General features: G+C 43.5%; 1 protein-coding gene across 3 annotated transcripts in view; it reads right to left on the bottom strand.

Annotated features, from left to right (window-relative positions):
• The window catches only part of ARID1B (AT-rich interaction domain 1B), a 1291555-nt gene that overhangs the window by 511129 nt on the left and 754698 nt on the right, over nucleotides 1-25728 (bottom strand). For all 3 annotated transcript variants that reach the window (XM_029596714.1, XM_029596717.1, XM_029596715.1), the window contains exon 5: nucleotides 16296-16539. In XM_029596714.1, the coding sequence (XP_029452574.1) occupies nucleotides 16296-16539 (244 nt within the window). The remainder of the gene's footprint in view (nucleotides 1-16295; nucleotides 16540-25728) is intronic.

Genomic DNA, 25728 nt, shown 5'->3' with positions numbered 1-25728 from the left:
CGTAGAGTGTGCGCGTTAGTGGTTACCTCTATATTCGGTATGCGTGGCACACATTGTAGAGTGTGCGCGTTAGTGGTTACCTCTATATTCGGTATGCGTGGCACACATTGTAGAGTGTGCACGTTAGTGGTTACCTCTATATTCAGTATGTGTTGCACACATTGTTCTTTTATGTTGCTTACAAAGACTTCAGCACACAATTTAATCAGAGGGCAAAAAAATTAACAAAACAGCAGTTTATCCGCTGGGCTGGTAATCCGCATCTCAAAGTGTTTGGAAATGTGGTGCTTGAATTTGGCAACCATATCCGGGGAAGCCACGGGTCCTTTTCTTTTAAAAGGACTGTGACTGCTGTCAGGGACTGAAATGGTCTTGTTAAAGCAGCAGTAACCAGATTTTTTTTTTTTTGGCTCTGTTACTGCTTACAGTGGTCTTATTCCAAACTCCTCTTTCTCTTTTGTCCTAATCTATTTTTTTTTCATCTTATATGTCTTCAATGATTCAGAATAAGAACTGTGCACCTTTTGGGGTCCCGTTCCTCGGTTGTTAAAAGTCTAAATTTCCTGAAGCTCATAACTCTCCAGCTCAGGCATCACTTTGGGAATGAGTCAGAGCTGCTTTCCATCAACACCTTTCACCCCAGCACTGCCTCTGAAACAGAAACAGAAACCACAGCGCACAAAAGGGATTCTACTGCGTGGGTTTGCTTTAACCTCCAGCTAAGGAACCCTGTATTACTACGACTGCCGCTGCACTGATGCCGCCAAGACACAATGAGAAAGAAGGCCCTGCCCTCAAATGTAGGGAGAAATACTGCTGGTGGGGAGGAACTCTGAATCTTTATTAATTATTATTATTATTCGTTTTATCTTTCCAAGCACTGCACAGCTGATACCAGGAGACTGAAAGCATTAAATCCCAACGGCATTTTGTCCCTTCTTAACATTTAACCATGGCTCCTGCTTACATCGCATGGAAGAAAAGAGCTGACAGAAGCCTTTGGCCAATCAGATGGGGGGGGGGGAATGCTTGGCTTATTTACATTTTTGCTTTGTTAGTAAAATGGAAGTCTTGGCACAGGAGGAAAGAAAGTGCAATTAATACCCAGTAAATCTTCTGGCAGCCGCGGCAATGCGCCTGAATGTTTGGCCACGGCAGTTTCCAATGCTGGGTCACGGTGCGAGCCGATGCAAAATATCCCTTAGCACACTCAGCACCTCAGCTCAGAAACCAACTGGCAATGGGGAAAATGTTTCAAAATCTGCTCATGATTAATGTACAGCTTAAGAAAATACACTTCAAAATGTATTTCCATGAGAGCAAAAGCTGAGGGAGAGCAACACAACAGGAAAATCAATAAGACACTTGTTTTCTTAACAAATGATTTATATAGGATCGTTCGGACATCTCACGTTAGGCACCTGAATGTCTCTGTCGCCAAAACCTGTGCAGCGGACTGAACCTTATTTCCAAGTCTAAATGATTATTATAAAATTTTAAGCAAATTACAATGCAAAACCTATGCTAGAATGTTGCCTGGAGAAAGGGATTAGCATTAGCCCTAATAACGTGATCAGTCTGCCTCCACACAATCCGATGAAGAATGGCTACACCTAGCACTGTCGTATAAGCCACCCTTGACTCTAGAATGAATTTCAAAAAGTTCATTAACGCTACAACCAAAGAATGCTTCTTTAAGCTACAGGTCCTGAAGCAGCTAAGACCGCTCTTACACTTCCAGGATTTCCATTCAGTGCTCCAAGCCATACTGTTTTCAAAGATCAACTACTGTAACGCTTTACTACTCGGTCTCCCCGCCTCTTCTACTAAACCTCTACAGATGCTGCAAAACGCAGCGGCCAGGATCCTTACAAACACACGTCGTAAGGACCACATCACACCAATCCTAAAAATCCTACACTAGCTACCTATCCAATATAGAATACTCTTCAAGGCTCTCACCATCATCCACAAATCCGTCTATCAACAATCCACACTCCAACTCGCCATCCCTCTCAAACTACATACTTCCGCAAGGCCGATCAGAACCGCCTACAAAGGTTCGCTCAAGGCCCCCCCAAAAAATCCTCGGTCCACAACTCTAGTCACAAGCGAGTACTTTCGACAGCAGGTCCGCTCCATCGGAATTTGCTTCCCCCAGATATACGCCAGGAACAATGCCATCTCTCCTTCAGAAAGAAACTGAAAACCTGGCTGTTCACACAAGCTTACCGTTGAAGGAGCCTCCATCAACCAACACTGACTCTCACCCTAGACCTCTTCCCTAATCCCTCCCCCCCCTCCCCGTTTCCAGCCCCTGCCCTGACACCACCCCCCTGCTCACCTCCCCATGCCTCCTCCTCCCACAGGATATATTATGTTAATAATCGCCTAGGATAAATCACTGTTTATGTCACGCTACTCTATTGTTTTTCGTTGATCATTTTATCACTCTAAAGTTGTTATCGTTTAAAATCTTTCCTGTCTTCCATCTCCCATGTTTTTGCTCCCTGTTTAATGTAACTTTACCTTCTACTTAGTTAATTCGTTTCCCCTGTTCTATTGTAAACTGGTACGATAAGACCTTGTCTTGAGTTTCAGTATAGTAAAAGAATTTTAAAAAATTAAATAATAATCCCACAACAATAATCTAAAAAAGCACAAGAACGCCAGTCACATGAAAAGGGTCCTCCAGTGGGATGCAGAGGATAAGGAGACTCTTTCAGGAGATGAGCTCAGATAAGGGGAACACCCCATCTACTCTGAAAGAGTCAGTGACATTTTTATTAGCGATGAAAAAATGAATTTTTAACCAGTAAATCAAGAACGTAAGAGTTTTACGCAAACCATATGAAGGCTGTGCTGCAGAGGCTTGCTTTAAGGATAGACCAAGACTTGTATACACTGGGCGGTAGAATGGAGGAAGGCAGAGGGTGGACAAACCTCCAAAGGGAAAAGGTGAAAGGTCAGTGCTGCAAATGAATGCACACTTTGCAATGCCTTCAAGGATCTCTATTCTTTTCCGCTTGTCATTGCTTTTGTTTTTAAAAGATTGGGGGGTGGGGAGGGGGCACCAGGGGAGTGGCCAGCAGTTTTCAGTAACATTGCCAATGTTGTCACATTTTTATTCCAAGCACCTTCCCTGCAAGAACTGCTCCCGTCCCTGGGATATCTTTCAAACAACTGCACGTGGCTGTACATATGCGCGTTTCCTGCAGAAGAGCAAGAAACAGCAGGGGGCGGCTGGAGAAAAATGAAGTCAAAGGAAAAGACCAAAAAAAAAATAAATTTAGAGGCCTTAAAGACTAAATGTATAATTCCTACCCAGAAAGATGGATTGCATGAGATTTTCTGGTATCCCTAGAAAGGTGCAGGTGCTATTTTCTCTGTGTGCAGAATGTGACATTTCCATTCCCCATTGTCCTGCCAGTAACAGGACTCATCGGTACCACAGCCACAGGGGCAGGCACTGCCGCTGCCGTCTCTCGCCCTGAAGGGAAGACTTACCGCTTTATTCCCTCCTCTGAGCTCCTCGTGCAAGACAGAAAAAAGGAGGGAAAACACGAGATGGACAGAGAGCGCGCAAACCTGGAGGAGGAAAAGCGAGCAAAGGAGGGAAGGGGAGGGAGGAGAGCAAGGACAGACAGCAAGGAAGGGGAAAGAAAGAGGAACGTGGAGAAAGGGCAGGATGAGAGAATGGAGGAGGAAGGAGAACAAGGAAGGTTAAAGAGCAACGAGATGGCTGGGAGAAGGGAGGAAAGGGGAAAGGAGGTTCTGCACTGCAACAGGAGAGGAAAGCTGAGGCGCGTATCCGAGGGAGGGAAGGGAAGGACAGGAGATCCAGGAAACGAGGCAGGACTTCGCATTTTCTTGGACATACAAGAGTGCCAGAAATCACTTCTGCACCTTATATGCAGGTAACTCTTCTGTATTCTTCATCTTACCTTACTGGTGGCCCTACCTGCATGAAAGGCACAGGAGTATCTTCCCGCTGGTTTCTGGCCTCATCATGTCGCAGAAAATGCCAATTAAATGTCCACGCTCACTCTATCCCCTTCTAATTTTGGGGACCAGGGGATGTCAAGGCTGAAAGGCGACCGAAGCAAATTGCTATTCAGGCGAGTTGGTCAAACACTGGATTTCAAAAGTGGCTGAATAGCAGCAAAGAGGCCATTAATGAGCATAAAATGAGAAATTTAGACCAGGCAGATTTCTCAATTATTACAATATGCATAAATCTCATTATTCCTTTCTGGACATGCAAAGTTACTCCTCTGAAATCAACATCTGGAATTGGGAAAAGGAGAATAATGCTTATGTACTATGTAGGGTATTGCAAAATGCTTAAAAAAAAAAAAAAAAAAGCCTGCCATTATTTCTGCAGAGAAAGCAGCACTGCCTCTATAAAGGGGCATCTCTGTTCCTTCCAAGGCCGATTTCGGAGCGGCCTTGGAAGGAACAGGGAAAGCCATCGGGGCTCCCCTTGGGCTCGGCGCGCACAAGCGGGCGGATTTTAAAAGCCTTGCTCGAGTAAATCCGCCCGGATTTATGTGAGCAGGGCCTTGCGTGCCGGCGCGCCTATTTTCCTTAGGCCGCCGGCGCGCGCAGAGCCCCGGGACGCGCGTAGGTCCCGGGGTTTTGGAAGGGGCGTGTCGGGGGCGGGACCCGATGACGCTACGTTTCGGGGGTGGGGCGCGGCGTTTCGGGGGCGGGACCAGGGGCGTGGTCCAGGCCTCTGGACCAGCCCCCGGATCGGAGGACGGCACGCCAGCAGTCTGCTGGCGCGCGTAGATTTACGTCTGCTTCTCGCAGGCGTAAATCTACGGACAAAGGTAAGGGGGGGTGGGTTAGGTAGAGGAAGGGAGGGGAATGTGAGGGGAGGGCGAAAGAGAGTTCCCTCCGAGGCCGCTCCGATTTCGGAGCGGCCTCGGAGGGAACGGCGGCAGGCTGCGCGGCTTGGCGCGCGCCGGCTGCCCAAAATCGGCAGCCTTGCGCGCGCCGATCCAGGACTTTAAAGGATACGCGCGGCTATGCGCGTATCTTATAAAATCTAGCGTACTTTTGTTTGCACCTGCTGTGCAAACAAAAGTACGCGATCGCGCTGTTTTTAAAAATCTACCCCAAGGTGCACAAGGGCCGGGTTGCGTGAACAAATCTACACCCGCACATAAGAACATAACATAAGAACATAAGAAATTGCCATGCTGGGTCAGACCAAGGGTCCATCAAGCCCAGCATCCTGTTTCCAACAGAGGCCAAAACCAGGCCACAAGAACCTGGCAAGTACCCAAACACTAAGAAGATCCCATGCTAATGATGCAATTAATAGCAGTGGCTATTCCCTAAGTAAACTTGATTAATAGCCATTAATGGACTTCTCCAAGAAGTTATCCAAATCTTTTTTGAACCCAGCTACACTAATTGCACTAACCGCATCCTCTGGCAACAAATTCCAGAGCTTTATTGTTATTTTATTTATTTATTTAGTGATTTTTATATACCGCGGCACGTAAAGATATACATCACCTCGGTTTACAGTAAACAATAAATTAGCAACAGGCTTTACATACAACAGGCTTTACAGGAAATAAACAAATGACAGCAACAGGCTTTACATAAATAACGGAATTCAGGAGTGCCTAATATAACTACTTTAACTATTAAGAACAAATGCACATTCTATTGTGCGTCGAGTGAAAAAGAATTTTCTCCGATTAGTCATAAATATGCTACTTGCTAACTTCATGGAATGCCCCCTAGTCCTTCTATTATTCGAAAGTGAAAATAACCGAGTCACATCTACTCGTTCAAAACCTCTCATGATCTTAAAGACCTCTATCATATCCCCCCTCAGCCGTCTCTTCTCCAAGCAGAACAGCCCTAACCTCTTCAGCCTTTCCTCATAGGGAAGCTGTTCCATTCCCTTTATCATTTTGGTTGCCCTTCTCTGTACCTTCTCCATCGCAACTATATCTTTTTTGAGATGCGGCGACCAGAATTGTACACAGTATTCAAGGTGCGGTCTCACCATGGAGCGATACAGAGGCATTATGACATTTTCCGTTCTATTAACCATTCCCTTCCTAATAATTCCTAACATTCTGTTTGCTTTTTTGACTGCTGCAGCACACTGAGCTGACGATTTTAAAGTATTATCCACTATGATGCCTAAATCTTTTTCCTGGGTGGTAGCTCCTAACATGGAACCTAACATCGTGTAACTACAGCAAGGGTTATTTTTCCCTATATGCATCACCTTGCACTTGTCCACATTAAATTTCATCTGCCATTTGGATGCCCAATCTTCCAGTCTTGCAAGGTCCTCCTGTAATGTATCACAGTCTGCTTGTGATTTAACTACTCTGAATAATTTTGTATCATCCGCAAATTTGATAACCTCACTCATCGTATATTGAAAAGCACCGGTCCAAGTACAGATCACTGAGGCACTCCACTGTTTACCCTTTTCCACTGAGAAAATTGACCATTTAATCCTACTCTCCGTTTCCTGTCTTCTAACCAGTTTGTAATCCACGAAAGGACATCGCCTCCTATCCCATGACTTTTTAGTTTTCGTAGAAGCCTATCAGGGACTTATTTTGCAATACAATGGTCTGACCAAGATCCAGTTCCATGGCAGTAGAAACAGCATGTAATTAAGTTTTATATGACATATAAAGAAAATAAAGAAGGTACAGATCATCTCAAATTGTTTCAGGTAATACAAGTGTTTCTCACTGCCATCTATGTTCTTTCTTTACTTCACTTCCATGTCTCCCTCTTGCATAGTTTCCTAAGATGGTGACCACATACCTTAGTCAGTTGCTTGGCTTACCTAGCTATTAGCAAAGGAGGTCTTGTGCTTCGTAACTTGTACATTGAGGAATACGATTATTTCATCTTCAGTCATTATAGTAAAGCTTTCTCAGTATAATTTCAGGACAAGATAAACATTACAAGGAGTCTTCGGTCCCCTGACACGGAACCGTGTTTCGCACAAAGCTGCGTTGGGGAGGACTCGTAGCTTATTTATGATATAATAGAGCCTCTTGCTCCTGGATTTATAATTTATGAAGCACATCTCCTCCTTTGCTACTAAGCTTTTCATGCGTCTTCACTGACCCTTCTATGTGTTACCCAAGCTTCCCACAAAGTAATTACAACAGCCATCATCATTTGGAAAGGTGGCCTAAAATTCCCAAATTGCTAACCTACTGTAAATGGTTTGGGACATGGTTTTTGGTAAGAGGTAACCAAGGTGCTGATAATATATGGTGCTTATATAATATCCTGAATCTGAGGGTCTCTTGCAATATATATATATATATATATATATATATATATATATATATATAGTGCAAGAGAATAAGCCCTTCCAGGATAGTCAGTAGGCAAAGCAGAGGGCATTAATGGAGCTCTGCCTCCTGTGCGCATCAAATTTCATTTATGGAGCTATGCCAAATATATTACACAGAAACATAGAAGTGATGGCAGAAAAGGACCAAACAGTCCATCCAGTCTGCCCAGCAAGCTTATGGTAGCATCAGCTGCGCCATACAAGTTACCCCCATACTTAGTTTCCCAAACCGTCAAAGTCAGGGCCCTTGTTGGATGCTGCTGAGTCCAATTCCCCGTTACCTCTTGCCGTTGAAGCAGAGAGCAATGTTCGAGTTGCATCATAAGTATTACGGCTTATTGGTTAAGGGTAGTAACAGCCACATCAGCAAGTTACCCCCATGCTTGTTTTTCCAGACTGTAAAGTTCAGTGTCCTTGTTGGTTGAAACTAATTCCCCTTTTCCTCTTCCCCCCCCCTGCTGTTAAAGCAAAGAGCAATACTGGAGTTGCATCAACAGTAGGACGGCTTAATGGTTAAGGGTAGTAACTCCCACACCAGCAAGTTACCCCCATGCACTCGTTTCTTCATTTCTGTCCTCTAGCCTTTAGGGATCCGCAGTGTTTATCCCATGCCCTTTGGAAATCTTTCACTGTTTTTGTCTTCACCACCTCTTCCGGAAGGGCATTCCAGGCATCCACCATCCTCTCCATGTACAAATATTTCCTGATGTTGGTTCTGAGTTGCCCTCCCTGGAGTTTTATTTCATGACCCCTAAGTCTACTGATTTCTTTTCTTTTTTTTGTCAGCCCCACATAGCTCTCAAATACAGCCTTTTATGACATTTGCTACATAAGAAAATCTAATTCCTCTTCATCCAGTTAGACCAATCCAGACAAATGGATTATGCTCCCCAACCAGTAGATGGAGACAGATCAACAGGTTCACTGACATCACCCCCTTATATGCATCCATGCTGACCTCAGTCTGCCAGTATTCTCTGTCTCCAGCAGATAGTAGTCAGATATCTCGTGTTGTTGGGTTGGATGAAAAGGAAGGCAGCTCCTGAGGTGAAAGGTTTATCCTCTCTCCTTTGGCTGACTAATCCTTGGAATCAGAAGATGCAGGCAGCTCTTGCAGTGAAAGGTTTGCCCTCCCTCCCTTGGTTGAGTAGGCCTTGGGATCAGACGTTTAGTCAGGTGGTTCCTGAGGTGAAAGCTCGGGCTCCCTCCTTCAGTTTGAGTTTACATGTTATATAGCCTTTTCCTGTCCTCCCCCTCTTCTCTCTCTCTGACTTTAGGCACTTGAAAAAAAAAAAGAGAGAGAAAAAGGGAAGGGAAGGGGAGCCTATTTTCTTTGAATAATTTATTTTTTAAAAAGTGGGGGATTTCAATTGAGGAACAACCAGAGGCTTCAGCATGGCTCCAGTGTGGAGCAGACGTGCAAGACCAGGGCACCAGGCAACTCTGGCCCAAATGGGTGCGAATCAAAGTTTTTCATGGCAGTGGTGGTGGCAATTCAGTCACAGCCTTCCTGCCTCCTCTGGAACTGCAGGAAGAGGAGGCCACAGTGTGTGGGCAATGTGCTGATCACCTTCATTGTGTGTGTGTGGGGGGGGGGGGGGGGGGGAGGGGACGACATTTAAACTTCCTGCTTATGAGAAGGAGAAAAAGAGAGCGTCAGCAAACATAATGACTGAGGATTTTCGTGGGGGGGGGGGGGGGGGGTTTGGTTCGCTTCGGCAGGGCCATCTGTTTCTCTTATTTTCACCGGCAAGGTATCTGGCACGGCTGGAAAAGGGACCATCTTTGGAGTGCATCTGGCAGCTGAAGCCTCCCTCACTCAGTTCTGTGCTCATGACGCAGTCCATGCCTCTGGTTGTGAAGGTGCCAGCACCTTCCTGTTAAAATCCTGCTTTCAGCTCCGTTTCTAAAGGATTATTGGACTCTTGATATCGAGCCATCTGCAGGTACCAGAGTTCCGTTCGAGAATCCGCTCTGATTTGTCAGCAGGTTCTGGTAATAAGAGGAGCAGGAAAGAAGTGATTACAGAAGGAGTTGGGCCCGTTTCATCAGTTTCTGAATGTTCCTTGGATGGTTTGCAGTTACCAGGAGGAGCTAGTGGTCACAGAGCTGGAGGAAAGGGACTTCCATCTTGAGGAAGGCAATGGTTCCTCTATGGTGTGTCTTTTTCACTGAGACAAGTTTTCTGCCTTAATGCCCAATCCCCCAGGAATTTGAAGAGAGCTGAAGACAGAACAAAGGAGGAACCAGAAGCCACTGAAGATCAGATGGTCAGTATCGGAAGTCCCTTCCCCTGCATAGGGTGGTTAAGGTTTTCATTAATCTCAAATGGACCTCTCCAGCAGTAAGGTTTAGGAAAAGGCACACTTTGGCAAATCTATATCCCTTGGGTGTTCTGGAAAGGGGGAAACTTGTGTTATTTACTAAGGGCACTACGATTCTGTTGGATGGAAGAGTGGTACTGAAAGATGTGCCAGACAGGAAAACAGGTTGTCTTGCAGCAGACCTTTCAGGCATCTAGTAGGCCACTACAGTTGACTGCTTGCAGCTGAATTGTGACAAGGCCCATTTGTTTTTTGTTTTTTTTGCAGTGCATTCAGGAAGAGCTCATGGGCTCTGGTTGTACGATAGAAATCTTCTCTGTTGGAGATTGGAGCAGACTTTTCGCTGATGCTTGCTTTGATTTGCTGTGCACCTCAGCCAGAGGATTGGCTTCTATTGTGGTTGCTGAAGTCTTTTGTTTAGGAAATTGGTCAGTGGATTCATGAATAAGTCCATTTCATAGACCTTCTTTTTAAGGGATTGTTTTTGTTTGGCAAGTTTTTGGAAAAGATGGCAAAGGTTTGGAGAGATTTCAAGTTACTTAGGTTTCCAGGGGGCAGGCTCTATACAATTTTGGAGCTCAAGAAATGTAAGCAGAGTAAGTCTGCTAGCAGAAGTCTCAACTATTTGGTAGTTTTTAGTCCTTCGATCAACAAAGTGAACTATGATTGACAGATCCTTAGGTGTGGTAGACCCTTCTCGTACCTCGTAATACAGAACTGGGGTTAAGACTGATTCTTGACATAGGCAGTCACCTGGAAAGGTTTTTAATTAATTTGATTTGATCAATGCAATATATAATAAAAATTAAAATAAGCAATTCAAATCAACATATAAAATAATTCATAATAAACCAATACAAAAAAAACCAATTTAAAATAAACTAATAAAAATAGCAGGTGGAAAAATTTAAAATCAAGAACTAAGAAACTAATTAATAGAAATGGGACTGATGCATAAGTGAAAATCAAAGTTAAGAGCTCTTCCTGAAACAATGCTTAAATGCAATAAGGAAGAAGAATCCTTCTAAGGGGTAGATTTTCAAATGTGCGTGCGCATGTTATAAAATCCGTGAGCTGCGCGCACATACATGCCAGAGGCGTGTGCAGGGGGGAGGGACTTTTGCAATTTCCACGCCGTGACGCATTTTGTTTCTTTGTTTTACAACTTACTTCAGCTCCCGAGTTGAAGTAAGTTGCGTGCGCCGGCGAGCTGCCAGTGCGCGAGTCTTCGGGACAGTGATCGATGGCGCTGTTCTGGCCCGCCCCTTTGAAGAGGCTCACCCTTATGCGCGTACCGTGGTTTACCTGCGCAGCCGGGCCCCTTTGTACAAACAATCCATGCTGTTTGATTCTTGAAAGAATTGTTTGCACAAAGGATAAAACCTCTCAGTTACAGAACCTTATAAAATTGCTGTGAATTACTGCTGTATATTGATGGGTAGATTTGGAGTTTTAACCTTCTGTGACATTACCTTCGATGTGAATATATTTTTTTCCTGTGGGCAAAATTGTTCTGATATTTGTACGACTGTTAAAACCAGAAAACTCCCCTGAAGAAGCTCTTTTTGGAATGAAACATGTCGGGGATTCAAGATAATTTAAGTTAATGAAAATAATGAGGAGATTCAAGAGAATTGAAGTTAAAGAAAACAATAGACATTTAGGGGTTTTGAGTGAATATGTGAAGAATGTGAGTAATAGTATGACTGGTTGTATATGATTGTTATTAGGAATAAGTTTGAGGTGGTTTATTCCTTTTTATGTAATTTTTATGAGAATTTGTATTCTGCATTATTGTAAAATTTTGGAAATAAAATTGATTAAAATTTGATAATTTTTGTATTGTTATATTGTCTTGTGATATGGTTATTTTGATATAACAATTTTGTGAAAGCAGATTTATTATTTGCAAAGTGTTAGAAACACTGAAGCCAGTGATCATGGTCTTACAAAGTCTTATCTTCTCATTTTGATATGGAATGATGGTGATCATGGCTGCAACATTAAGCAAGGAAAGGATTTTTGGGGAATCCTTAACTGGACAATTGATTGATACGTGTGAAGTCGATACAGCAAAGTACAGTAGTCATCTGGAGGGTGATTAAATTTCTTCAAGAGTTGGGCTTGTTGGTCAATATTCCCTAGACTAGTCTGCAGTCTTCCCAGATCCTGGAGCATTTTGGAGCTCTGTTCGACCCCAGGGTATGCCATATTCAGACAGCACAGAAAATTCAGAAACTGGTTTGGCAGATACTTTCATTATGGTCCATCAGGAATCTAGTGGTATGGAGGTATCTGTAGCTTCTCAATTTCTTAGCAGCAACATGGGATCCAGTGCCTTAAACGTGAAAATAACTGAGATTTATTGGGAGGGCATTGCTCTTGAGATTGGATTGCCATTCTCAGAACTATTTCATAAGGTTACTTGTACTGGAGACCATCAACATATGTAGGCCCTGGTGATTAAATTGCAGGAATTTGGTTTCAGAAGTGAATCTCAGCCCTCAGACTGGGTAATGGTAACAGATGCTAATCTGATGGACTGGGTGGCACAATGTTGGAGATGGATGGCTTAGGGTTCGTGGTCTCCCCAGGAGATTCGGTGGTTCATGAATTGCAACCCAGTGCGTTTCAGCTTGCTCTTCTGCCTTTGTGCCACTGCTGAGAAGCCAGGAAGTCAGGGTCTTGTCTGACAATGCCAGTGGTGGATTATGTGAACCTTCAAATAGTGAAAATGTCCTCAAGTGTCTCTACAGGTGTAATTTCTATTTGTTTGGACAGAAAGAAATCTAATGGTAATTATGGCTGCACACTTAGTGGTGTGAAGAATATTCTGGCAGCCTACCTTAATTTCAATGATGTCAATCAGGAGATGTGATTTCTATCACTGATTGCATACAGTCTAAAAGTAGACAGTAGGGACCTTCCGATGATGGTCCTGATGGCAAGCATTGGGACTATGAAGCTCTGAGGTGCCTCTGTCTGAAGAGGGTTACTCAAATGTCCAGATTTTATGCTTTACATAGAAAGATAGAAATGACGGCAGAAGAAGATCAAATGGTCCATCCAGTCCACCCAGCAAGCTTTCACACTTTTTTTCATACTTATCTGTTACTCTTGTCCCTTGTAAGTAACTTTTTGGTTCTATTTCCCTTCCACCCCTGCCATCGATGTAGTTAGCAGTGCTGGAGCTGCATCTAAGTGAAGTATCTAGCTAATTGGTTAGGGGTAGTAACCGCCGTCATAGCAAGCTACTCCCATGCATGTTTATCCAGCCTGTGCAATTCAGTCCTTGTTGGTTGTTGTCCGAATATAAGTTCTCTTTTCATCATTCTCCCTGCCGTTGAAGCAGAGAACTATGCTGGATATCATTGAAAGTGAAGTATCAGGCTTATTTGGTTTGGGGTAGTAATCACCGTATCAAGCAAGCTACTTCCCTGCTTTTTTGTGGATGCAAATCCTTTTTTTCACATTTCCTCTTGCCGTTGAAGCATAGAGCAATGTTGGAGTCTCATTAACCGTGTGTATGTTTATTGAATAAGGATATTAACCTCCAGGTAGTAGCCACCATTCCCGCAAGCCGCCCCCATGCCTCTTCACTTCATTCACATCCTCTAGACTTTATGGATCCACAGTGTTTATCCCACGCCTCTAGTTCAGAATTGGCCAACAGAAGAGTTCCTATGCATGTTTTTTCCTTTGTGGTTTATTATAGGAAGAGTGATTCCAGAATGTTGGTGTATCCCAAGCTGGTTATTCTAGTGGCTCTGGAATGGCCGAGATGTCCTTGGTATACAGATCTTGGAAGTGTGCTGTGCAGAAAGCAGTTGAAGCCTCCTTGTCATAAGTATCTGCTCTCTCAGGGTCCGTTTTTTTCTGCATGAAGATCCGGTTCACTTCTTTGTCTTATGGAATGGTCCTTGAGAAGGCTTGAATAGCTGAAAGGGTTCTAATCATGGGGTAGTGTTTATGCTAAGGACTAGAAACCCATCTGCCTATTTAGATAGGCTTTCTGTTTATTTCTATATTGGTGCAGATTTCAGTTCTTGCCTGCTTTGGAGAACTTCCTTCAGTAGTTATTCGTCTTCACATCAGGTCTGACTTGTTTTTTTGATAGGAATCAAGTTCTTTGTTTGCAGCTTTGAGGTTTGTTCCATCTTGAGAACCTTGTTATTGGGGGTCATTGTTTGAGTCTCTCGAGGATATTTCTCTGAGTTGATCATTTTAATTTTTTTTTTTTTGTGGAGGCTATTGTTCCGCTAAGAGTTTTATTTTAATTTTCTGAGTTGCAGGCTCGTCTTGCAGAGAACACTTTTCAGTCAGTCACAAGTTATGGTGAAGTGTTGTATGGCACCTTCCTTTGCTGAAGGTGGTTTTGACTTTACTATTTATTCTGGTGGTCTGGTTACCTTTGATTAATAAGCATTCATATTTATCAGGTTATTTTATTTATTTATTTATTTTAAAAGTTTTTATATACCGCACTAGGGGTAGTGGTCTATCCATCTTAGTGGTTTACATATTAAAACATACAGGTTGTTGTGCTGTTTGTTGTGAAAATTCTTTGAAGTATCTCAAGATCTCAAATGCCTTCAGAAAGTCGGAACAATTTTGTTTTGCAGTTTGGAGATCAGAAAGGTGATGCAGCTATAGGTCCTCACCTAAACAGATGGACACTCATTCCATAAGAGTTAAAGCAATATGGGCAGATTTATGATTGGTGTTCCCTCTGTAATTTTGGGGAGCAGCTATTGTTCCTTCTTACATTCCTTTCAAAACATTATCGCTTGGAGGTGAGTGCTAGGAAGGTCTTGAGAGCAGGTTTAGTAGCTTCTCACCCCAGTCAGGAGTAGCTTGGGTACATCCCACTCATCGGGACTGGTCTGACTAGATGTAGAGAAAGGAGAAATTAGTTATTACCTGATGATTTCAAATCTTGAGTCTATTCAGCCCAGCCCAGTACCCTGCCTGTACTGCTAAACTAATATGCACCTGAAATCATGTGCAGAATTATGAATGATTGCTCATATTTCTACAAAACCCAGGTCAGTACCTTATTGGGTTTGTAGATTTTGTTTCCTTTTTGCTTTCTTGTTATTTCTGTTTAGAAGCCCTAAAAAAAAATGTATGATGTTTTGGAATTAATGTTGTCCACAGTTAGCTTTTTACATATTATGACGTCAGTGAACTGTTGATCTTTGTCTCCAACTGCTTATCAGGGAGCATAATCCATTCATCTGGACTGGTCTGGCTGGACTCAAGGAAAGAAAATTATCAGGTAATAACTAACTAATTTATCCATATCTAGCAAATTTCAGACTATGGAGGCTCAAAATACTTGGTATGAATCAATCCAGGGTGCATGTCTTTCAAATGTAGATTGGAAATTTCATGTCCTGTTGTAGCTCCCAAACAGGCTAAACTGTACACAAGAGAAGGCTATGTTTGGTACACAAGTCTTATTTATTTGAAAGGTATGTGAAAGCTTTTATAAGAGCAGATACCAAGTAACAAAAAGAATTAAGAAAGTGGTAGCGCTGCACAAGGCCATGCAGGACACCTGGATTATTCCTGTTCCTTTGGCTGACCAGGGTTGAGGAAATGACGTTTACAGCCTCTAGGCAGAGAGCGTCCTAGTCATCAAACAATACCAACACCGAGTGGCCAGTTCCATAAGCAGCCCTGGTCTCTCACCTTGGACTATCATTGCAAAACCTGTGCTAGATATGTGTGTGTGTGGGGGGAGTTTATAAAAATGATGGAAAACCCTAAGGTGGTTGTGAAAAGCTGCTCAAGGTGCCATAAAGCAAGAAAGGCCAGAATCAACTGAGCTGGAACTCAAAGAGGAAAATACCAGACTAAAAAAAACAAATTGATACAGAGGAAACTGCAAAAAAACCCAACAACTATCTCCCTGCTATTAAATAAACCTAAATTTCAGAGCAAATAACACATACCTTACTCAAAAGGAAATCTCCGCGCAAACAAGGCAAATCAAATGTAACTAGGAGTAGTGTACGCGACAATTCGTTTTATTTTAATACAGAAAAAAAACAAAAAAGTGAACCTAGCAAAATCTCTCCATTTTTTTTAGTAGGTTCTCATTTATTTATCTTGCCATTGTGTGATATAGGATAAAATGCATTTCTGATATCATTCTTTAGCGTAGCTGTAAATTGTATTTATGCCATCAAGGTAAATATGCACATCCCCCGGAGTCATCAGGTTCCACCCACCCCATTTCTAAAAAGGATGAAACAAATGATAGACTGCAGAAGTTACTTATTTTACTGGCTAAGGATGACTAAACTGACTTGTGACTCTGTCCCACCTTTGAAGTAGTCGTGCGTAACAGAGAGCAAAACTGCTTCTTTTCATGCACATTCTCCGATAACAGAGCAATGAGCCACACAGATGGGTTAGGTGACCATTCTGCAGGTTGGTACTGCTGTGGCTTGTCAGAGCGAAACCTATTTATACATCCTGCTGAAAACATTCAAGGTATTTAAGTATCCGATCAAAGGGTGGAAGCGCTGTAGAGAAGTCACAGCTGTCAGACTACCATGTTCAACATCGATGCAGTGCAACAACCGTTTCTTCCACGCAGGACTTACCAGGGATACTTGCAGGAGAGATAGGGTCAGATCTAGACTGGTTGCTTCCAACAGGAGAGCCCACAGGAGAAGGCGAAGGACCTCCAGGGATGCTGGAGAGATGGGGGGAAGCATGAGGGGAGAAAGGCGACTGCGCTGGATTGCTCTGCTCCCCCTGGCTGCTGGTGGAGCCTGAGACGCTGACGGCTGAACTCAGAGTCGCTTCAGTTCCTGTTGGCAAGTCATCGATGGAGCCAGACAAGTCCTGGTGGGGAGGGGGAAAAAGAGGTTACAAGTGCAGTAGGTGTATGCGACAAAAAAAGGAGACGCAGCTGGGGCAAGGGAAGAAAAGGCTTGAGAGCTCTATCGCAAGACAGTAAGAAAATCAGGCTTAGAATCACAAACCAAAACCTCTATTTAGTGTTGCATATCACTTAATGAGAAGAGTGAGGCAAAAGCAGGTCAATGAAATACAATCCCTTATTTTCTGTGTGCAGTCATCACAACATAGCTGGAGAAAGCTAAAACACTATGATAATTATAATAAATATACTGAGGGTAATTGTTACTGATTTCACCGAGGGAGGTAAAATTAATTTCCATCATTCTTGATCTCCGCAACATTGTCCGGCAAGTAATCTCATTTTCAGGACTATAAACACACATTTGAAAGATTATAATGATTACAATTACAATAATATTACTATACTTATATTACATGACTTAAGCACTTGCTGTGTACTCTTCCAATAATTATTATGCACAGCTTTACACCTTAACTCATTGCTAGTGTCGATGCTCGGCAGCCCAGTGGTACAGGTAACTCAGACACTCCTCCAACACTCTGGAGACATCATCCACAGATTCCCAAGGGTCAGGGGACACAGGTAAGAGCAACACACAATGGCAGCGTAAAATGCTCTACAGACTGTCCGATAAGATGCACTGCTAATGTGGGAGAAGGAGAAACCAAGAGATCACACACCAAATGACTGTAAAAAAGGCCCTTGGTGACTGAACTTCAGGCATTTTATAAAAGCCTGGATTTTCTGGGCTGCTTCCTGAACCTCTTCCACATCCATAGAAACCCAGCTGCCACACAGAGAAAGAGAGGAGAAAGAGTTGCCTTCATGAGGAGCAGTGCTGCAGGTTAGGGATCCTAATATGCTAACGGCACAGAGCAAACAATGTGGCTCTGCTCTTTCTGATACCCCCCTTCTCCTACCTGATGCCAGAGAGACAGGAGGAAGCAGATAAAACAGAGCAGCCCTGCCAGCAGAGAGAAGGAAGACTGAGTGAGCAGGCTGCACATGGCAGGGATAGGGGAGTGAGGGACATGAAAGAAGAGGGAGACAAAGATGAAGGAAAGAAAGGAGGAATGTGGTGAGAGGGGAGCACGTTGAATGCTGGGGTGAGAAATGGGGAAAGGAGATGGTAAATACTGGGAAGGTGGGGAGAGACTGGTGGAAGAGTTGGAATGAATGCAGGGAAAATGGTGAAAGAGAAGGAAGTGAGGCAAGAAAACCTGAGGCCGTTACTGCTGGAAGACATGAATGTCAGGAGGAGATAAGAAGCCTATGAGAAGGAAGTGAGACAAGAAAACCTGAGGCCGTTATTGCTGGAAGACATGAATGTCAGGAGGAGATAAGAAGCCTATGAGACAGGAGGAACAGAAAGCCAAGGGACTGTGAGAAATGGGAAAGAGAAGGAAGTGAGGCAAGAAAACCTGAGGCCGTTACTGCTGGAAGACATGAAAGTCAGGAGGAGGAGATAAGAAGCCTATGAGACAGGAGGAACAGAAAGCCAAGGGACTGCGAGAAATGGGAAAGAGAAGGAAGTGAGACAAGAAAACCTGAGGCCGTTATTGCTGGACGACATGAATGTCAGGAGGAGATAAGAAGCCTATGAGACAGGAGGAACAGAAAGCCAAGGGACTGTGAGAAATGGGAAAGAGAAGGAAGTGAGGCAAGAAAACCTGAGGCCATTACTGCTGGAAGACATGAATGTCAGGAGGAGGAGATAAGAAGCCTATGAGACAAGAGGAACAGAAAGCCAAGGGACTGTGAGAAATGGGAAAGAGAAGGAAGTGAGGCAAGAAAACCTGAGGCCGTTACTGCTAAAAGACATGAATGTTAGGAGGAGATAAGAAGCCTATGAGACAGGAGGAACAGAAAGCCAAGGGACTGTGAGAAATGGGAAAGAGAAGGAAGTGAGGCAAGAAAACCTGAGGCCGTTATTGCTGGAAGACATGAATGTCAGGAGGAGGAGATAAGAAGTCTGAGACAGGAGGAACAGAAAGCCAAGGGACTGTGAGAAATGGGAAAGATAAGGAAGAGAGGCAAGAAAACCTGAGGCTGTTATTGCTGGAAGACATGAATGTCAGGAGGAGATAAGAAGCCTATGAGACAGGAGGAACAGAAAGCCAAGGGACTGTAAGAAATGGGAAAGAGAAGGAAGTGAGGCAAGAAAACCTGAGGCCTTTACTGCTGGAAGACATGAATGTCAGGAGGAGATAAGAAGCCTATGAGACAGGAGGAACGGAAAGCCAAGGGACTGTGAGAAATGGGAAAGAGAAGGAAGTGAGGCAAGAAAACCTGAGGCCGTTACTGCTGGAAGACATGAATGTCAGGAGGAAATAAGAAGCCTATGAGACAGGAGGAACGGAAAGCCAAGGGACTGTGAGAAATGGGAAAGAGCAGGAAGTGAGGCAAGAAAACCTGAGGCCGTTATTGCTGGACGACATGAATGTCAGGAGGAGATAAGAAGCCTATGAGACAGGAGGAACAGAAAGCCAAGGGACTGTGAGAAATGGGAAAGAGAAGGAAGTGAGGCAAGAAAACCTGAGGCCCTTACTGCTGGAAGACATGAATATCAGGAGGAGATAAGAAGCCTATGAGACAGGAGGAACAGAAAGCCAAGGGACTGTGAGAAATGGGAAAGAGAAGGAAGTGAGGCAAGAAAACCTGAGGCCGTTACTGCTGGAAGACATGAATGTCAGGAGGAGGAGATAAGAAGCCTATGAGACAGGAGGAACAGAAAGCCAAGGGAGTGTGAGAAATGGGAAAGAGAAGGAAGTGAGGCAAGAAAACCTGAGGCCGTTACTGCTGGAAGACATGAATGTCAGGAGGAGGAATAAGAAGTCTATGAGACAGGAGGAACAGAAAGCCAAGGGACTGTGAGAAATGGGAAAGAGAAGGAAGTGAGGCAAGAAAACCTGAGGCCGTTACTGCTGGAAGACATGAATGTCAGGAGGAGATAAGAAGCCTATGAGACAGGAGGAACAGAAAGCCAAGGGACTGTGAGAAATGGGAAAGAGAAGGAAGTGAGGCAAGAAAACCTGAGGCCATTACTGCTGGAAGACATGAATGTCAGGAGGAGGAGATAAGAAGCCTATGAGACAGGAGGAACAGAAAGCCAAGGGACTGTGAGAAATGGGAAAGAGAAGGAAGTGAGGCAAGAAAACCTGAGGCCGTTATTGCTGGAAGACATGAATGTCAGGAGGAGATAAGAAGCCTATGAGACATGAGGAACAGAAAGCCAAGGGACTGTGAGAAATGGGAAAGAGAAGGAAGTGAGGCAAGAAAACCTGAGGCCGTTATTGCTGGACGACATGAATGTGAGGAGGAGATAAGAAGCCTATGAGACAGGAGGAACAGAAAGCCAAGGGACTGTGAGAAATGGGAAAGAGAAGGAAGTGAGGTAAGAAAACCTGAGGCCGTTATTGCTGGACGACATGAATGTCAGGAGGAGATAAGAAGCCTATGAGACAGGAGGAACAGAAAGCCAAGGGACTGTGAGAAATGGGAAAGGGGAAATAGAGTGTGAAAGTGAAATAATGGGAAGGGTAGACAGGTGAGAATTAGGAATGAAAGAAAAGGAGAGAAATTATGCTGAAGGGAGAGCGATGAAAAAGAGAAAGAGATGAAAAAGAGAAAGGGAGATGATAGAGAAGGAAAAGGAGGAGGTACAAAAGCTGGATTGGAAAGAGAAAACCAAGAGCAGCAAGCTGAATAAAGGAAACACAGACCACAATGGTGGAAGCGTTTTTATTTGCATCTCAGGTACTGAAATGTAAGTAAATTATACAATGTACTAGCAGAAAAGCCAATCATTAGATGGCATGATGTAAACTCAGTCTGCCGTTCACTCCACTCCCCGTCACTCACACACACAATTAGGGCACTTATAATACATCCCCTCCTGGTGGGGCTGCCACGGGGAGGCTCCTGTGTGTGCGCATGGTTTGAGTATGTGTAAATGGATGGGGGGGAGTGCCAGGCCCATTCTTTCCCTCTCTTTCTTCACTCCCCATGTTCTATTCCTCCCTACTCTCACCCTTCTGCTCCCTTCCCTCCCCCCCCCCCACCATTCTCTAACTTTTAATATTCACAAGCGTTTGGCACCAACAAGAGTGGCACCACTGATCTTTGCAATGAAACGAGCGAGGTGTGAGGATACCTATTTCAGCATCAGACAACGCCTAGTCAAACGACTGTTACGACGTTTATGTTACATACTGTTACTTGTAAAGGCTTTGCCTATATATCTTTGGTTGTAAGTTACTTGTAAACCGGCACGATGTGCAAACGGTTGTCGGTATATAAAATTAAATAAATAAATTTAAAAAATAAATAAATAAATATTAGACAATATACCCTTTGATCCACAAGCCTTATCTGTTTAAATTAATCAAACTTAATTCCTTGTCTTCTATCCTGAGGATCCGAAAGCAAGTTCCAGATAATAATCCCAAAACAAAAAATAAGTTACAATAATAAATACATTTCATAAAACTCACATCAAATATTTAACACACAAATTAAAAATCCAAGATCGCCTAAATAGAAAATTGCAGCATAAATCCTGCATTAAGGAAAACAAACAAATCACTGGGACTCGATGCTATAGAGTCCAGAGTTCTGAAACAATTAAAAAATGAAACTGCAGACTTATTCAAATCAGTTATGGATCTGAAGATAGGAGTGTGGCTAACAGAATGCCATTTTTAAAAATGGATCCAGGGGTGATCCAGAAAACCACAGACCAGTGGACCTGGCAAAATGGTAGAAGCTATTCTGAAGAATAAGACTACTGGCCACCTGGATAGAGCCAGACTAAGATGAATTTAGCAAAGGGAAATCTTGCTTTACAAATCTGTTAGATTTTTTTAAAAGGAGTTAACGAACATGTTGCCAAGGATGAGCGGGCTGATACTGTGTACCTGGATTTTCAGAAGGGGTCTGAGAGAGTAACTCATGAGAGGCTCAATGTCCTACGCGGTCTGCTAGCTTGCTTAGGGACAGCACACAAGAAAGTGGGACAGAGAGGTCATTTCTTTCACTGGAGTCAGATGCTCCAGGGACTGAGAATCTCGTTCTTTTATATATTTAAAAATGATCCGGAAAAGGGGGTGAAGAATGATCAAATTCTCTTATGACACAAAATGATGCAGTTATTAGATGTGAGAAATTGCAAGTGGACCTTGTTTGAGAGGGGGATTAGGCATCTCAATGGCAGATGAAACTTACTGTTGAGAAATGCAACGTGACGCCTATAAGGAAGAATAAGGCAAGTTACAGATACACAATGCCGGGGTCCATCTGTAACCCCCTCTTGGTTTCTGAACACCAAAGGCAACAATGCCCAGTGCTTTTCTCACTGTCTTGATCTTGATCCTCTCACGCATCTAGACTTTTGTACCTGGGTGCCAGGGTTTTTCCGGCAGGGAGGAAGATCATAGCCTCCGACGGCCCATGGTGCTGGTTGTATTCTTACTCAGATGCTCCAAGGATGGAATAAAAAAAAAAGCTCAGCCAACAGTTAAGGGACTGGTGTTCAAAATAAAAGAATTTACTGTAATTTAAAGAAAAGCAACCATATGAGGTTTACAAAAACATCATGAAAAGCAAAATAATCACTCCCAAAATCAATTTCTCCTTATCCATGCTTAGCCTGAGCAAGTGTGCTTTTCCCAATATTAAAAAGGGAAACAGCTCCTCCAAATGGAGAAAGTTCTCTTCCTAAACACTGTAAGCCCCTTGAAGGTTAGGTAGGCAGGTCGTCCCAAAATGTGCTCCTACCCTGAAGGGGATATAACTCACAAGAACAGGCCCATGGTCTGGCAGTCCAACAATCACAGAAAGTGGACATCAAAACAGCCGGAGGACTCACTGGAATCAACAACTCCAAATACGCAGCAAAACACTAAGGAACCAGAACTCAATTCCATAAAACTAGAAAAGGAAGAGAACATTTAAATTGAGCAGAATATAAAGGGCAGCACTGACCAATTCCAAAAGCAGAGGGAAGGACCATTACCAGGGGAAGATCCAAAAATGCAACAAACAGATGAAAATAAGGTAAGGGTGCAAACCCACCGACACATTCTCCGCCAGCCAAAAAAAAGAAAGGAGCTGGAGCAGGAGACCCATTCAGATTTGTTTTCAGTCCTCTACCGTCCAATGACATGACGACAACAATACATTGCAGATGTGACATTTCAGAAAATGCAGATGTTATTTTAGTAGTTAGTCACCTGGGGAAGCTTATCCGCAAGTCCAAACTATGTCTGGCATAGCTTTTTAATTCTACGCATTTTATTCACACACATGAAGTAATACAGGGCCCAGGCATTATTACAAGCCTGGGGGAACATCAGGAAAAGTCACCGTATGATCTCAAAACCTTCCACAGAAAAATGATCATCATCACCTTCCCAAATCCCCAGTCAAGGCAAACAGGGGCCTCTTGATGCAGAATGCTGCAGGTAACTTCCCGGGGAATAAAACCTATGCTGCAAGGCATGAAGTGTCCCTTCAGCGGAGAAATACCTGTGTAAAGAAGCACAAAACTACATCTTATCTCCAGGGAACGACGTGTCCAAAGACATCCCTACAAACATAGTCCTTGGGCTCTCTTGCGCAGGAAACAATGGGAAAAACCATCAACATTTACCAAACCACTAATGCACTCTTATACCAGGTTCATTGAGTTTCCTGGGTTAGGAAACAAGGCCCATACTGGTGACAGTCAAAATTTCACATTTAGCATCAAATACCAAAACATGAAATAGGGGGCTAAATTACTTAGAATAGGATTAAGTGGTAGTTACCAAAATATTTAAAGTGAGTGTACTGAACACCAGTTTATAATTTTTAAAAATATTGTGTAATTTTTAGCTTGGAGTTTTATATTTTAACATAAATCCTCAATATAAGATTTAACAAAGCAATCCCCAATTCCCATCTCTACATCACACAATTTAAAGAAGATAACACAATATTTCAACATGCCTCTTGGTGATATTCTACAAATCTTTGGGAATAATCAAAGCATAATCACATCACAAAAATCCCAACATCAAATAACCAAATTCATTTCTACTCTTATACGTCATGAAAACGAGTGTTCCTAATCAATGTAGAACAGCAGCTGGATCTATCCATCATTCTTCTTGGGTTTTTGCATGGTCAGGTGCCTGTTGATTATAGGTTTGCATGAGGTAATTCTGAAAAACAGAGATAAACACCCTCCCCACAAATGGCAACAAACAATTCAACAAACTATTTTAATCAATTTTAACAGTGCAAGATCAGCAGCATTAAGCAGATAACACACCACCCTTCTACGAGGAAATGGCACAAAAATACTTGATCACTTACGACCTATGGTCATCATTACTTTCCATTGGCAGGGAGTCATAATGCTTGAGATGAGGCTTCTTCATAGATATTCCATTTGGCAATAAGCAATTCAGTCTGGAACCCGTTGATGAACCTATCCCACCGCTGATACAGGATGGTGTGCTTACAGATGTTATATCCAATTTTCATATCCTTTACTCTCTAGGCCTTTTCAATACTGTATGATGGGTGACTGCAAAAAGTCAAAAGTTTTATCTTTGATCACATACTTGTCCGAGTATTCCCACATCCATTCCTTACGGTGATGTTTGATGTAATTCATGATGTAGACTGGGACATAAGGATATCTCAGTCCAAATATTGCCAGAGTCTCTCCAAACAAGCCAGTCAGCTTGTGAAGCCTGCTTGAGGGTTTGCCCTCTTTCAAGAGTTCTGGGAACCACCCATGGTATTGAGTGATCTAGGACACCAGAAGTAACCATAACAGGAGCAGCCACCTCAGTAAGCGATAACAGCAGATCTTCTTTGCCCACTATTGGAGGAAACAGGGAACATAACACTGCTGGATGAGCCTCTAGTTGAAACCCCCAAATTTGCATGCAGAGAAGAACTTTTCAGGTACTGTCAGCAAAACTCCAGGATGGTTTCTAGGCGATTCACCAACACTGTTACTGGGTTACTCTAAAGGACACAAGGTCCATAATGTAAAGATTCATGATGGCATAACGTCTCCATGCTTTTAGCTGAAACTGCGACATTCCACTCCCAAGAGTCATAGTTGTGGCTAAGTGAAGTCCAGTCACCCCTCCTTGAAAATCGAGAAGCTGATGAATAAATCTGGTGCTTCCTAAGAGGCTAGGATGATGAAACCTTTGGGCATCTAGGCCCAGTTCATGGTCTACATAGTGAGACGACCTTGCAGAGGTTCACCTTCTCTTACAGCTGCACTTAAAACTGCATCGATAAACTCCAACTTGTTCGCTCACTTTCAGCAGGAACACTAATCCTGTCCCCGAATTCAGGGGAGCCTCCTCTGAAATAAACTTGCACTCATTCGGTAACTCTTAAGCCCATTTCTGTGTCAGCAATAACAGTAACTATAGATCCAGCCAACTCCCTCACAGCTTCGAGGGACTTATAGGTTTGACTCCCGATGTTGCTACTCTGTGTTCCCCTTCAACTCAGCAGGCGGTGATGAATCAGGGTCCTGCCCGATACTCATTTAGGTTAGTGCACTCACCATTGCCGACTTGGTTCAAGTTAGTCTAGCACTGGCATCAGCGAAGAACACTGGGGTACAACGTCGATAGCACTGCAGCACCACTGGTTGTGGCCACTGAAAAGTGTGGTACTCCGCACACTCAACTGCACCCACCATGGGGCACCCTACCACAGCTAACTGAAGTTGATTCCTGGGTTAGAATAACTACATTCCTTTGCTTCCTGGAGCAGCCCTGTGCCATGCTGCTGCTTCTCTTGGTCAGCAGCAGCACGGCATAGGCAGCAGCCCTGCTGGTTAGGATGCTGGTTAGCTCTCCAGTTGTTAAGGTCCAACCCTCATCTGGGCATGACAGAAGGATGCCATCTTCCATCTGGGATGCAGAGAAGTCAGCCATCTGTCTCCAAAGGCTCAGTTGTGAGTCAGAAGTATCTTAGTACCCCAACGCCGGCAAACTCTGATGATCCTTGTTTTTGCTTCATGGGCAGAAAGGCCACGTACACGCTCTCTCTTGTCTTCATACTGGCCAGGATCCACTTCCTTCACAGGAAAATCTGTACCCGCTACACTGCTGTCAAGTGATGACACTTCA

The sequence above is a fragment of the Rhinatrema bivittatum genome, chromosome 3 (assembly GCF_901001135.1).
Source record: "Rhinatrema bivittatum chromosome 3, aRhiBiv1.1, whole genome shotgun sequence".
In the NCBI taxonomy this organism is placed as follows: domain Eukaryota; kingdom Metazoa; phylum Chordata; class Amphibia; order Gymnophiona; family Rhinatrematidae; genus Rhinatrema; species Rhinatrema bivittatum.
The sequence above is the reverse complement of the archived record's forward strand: the minus strand, read 5'-3'. Positions and strand labels throughout refer to the sequence as shown.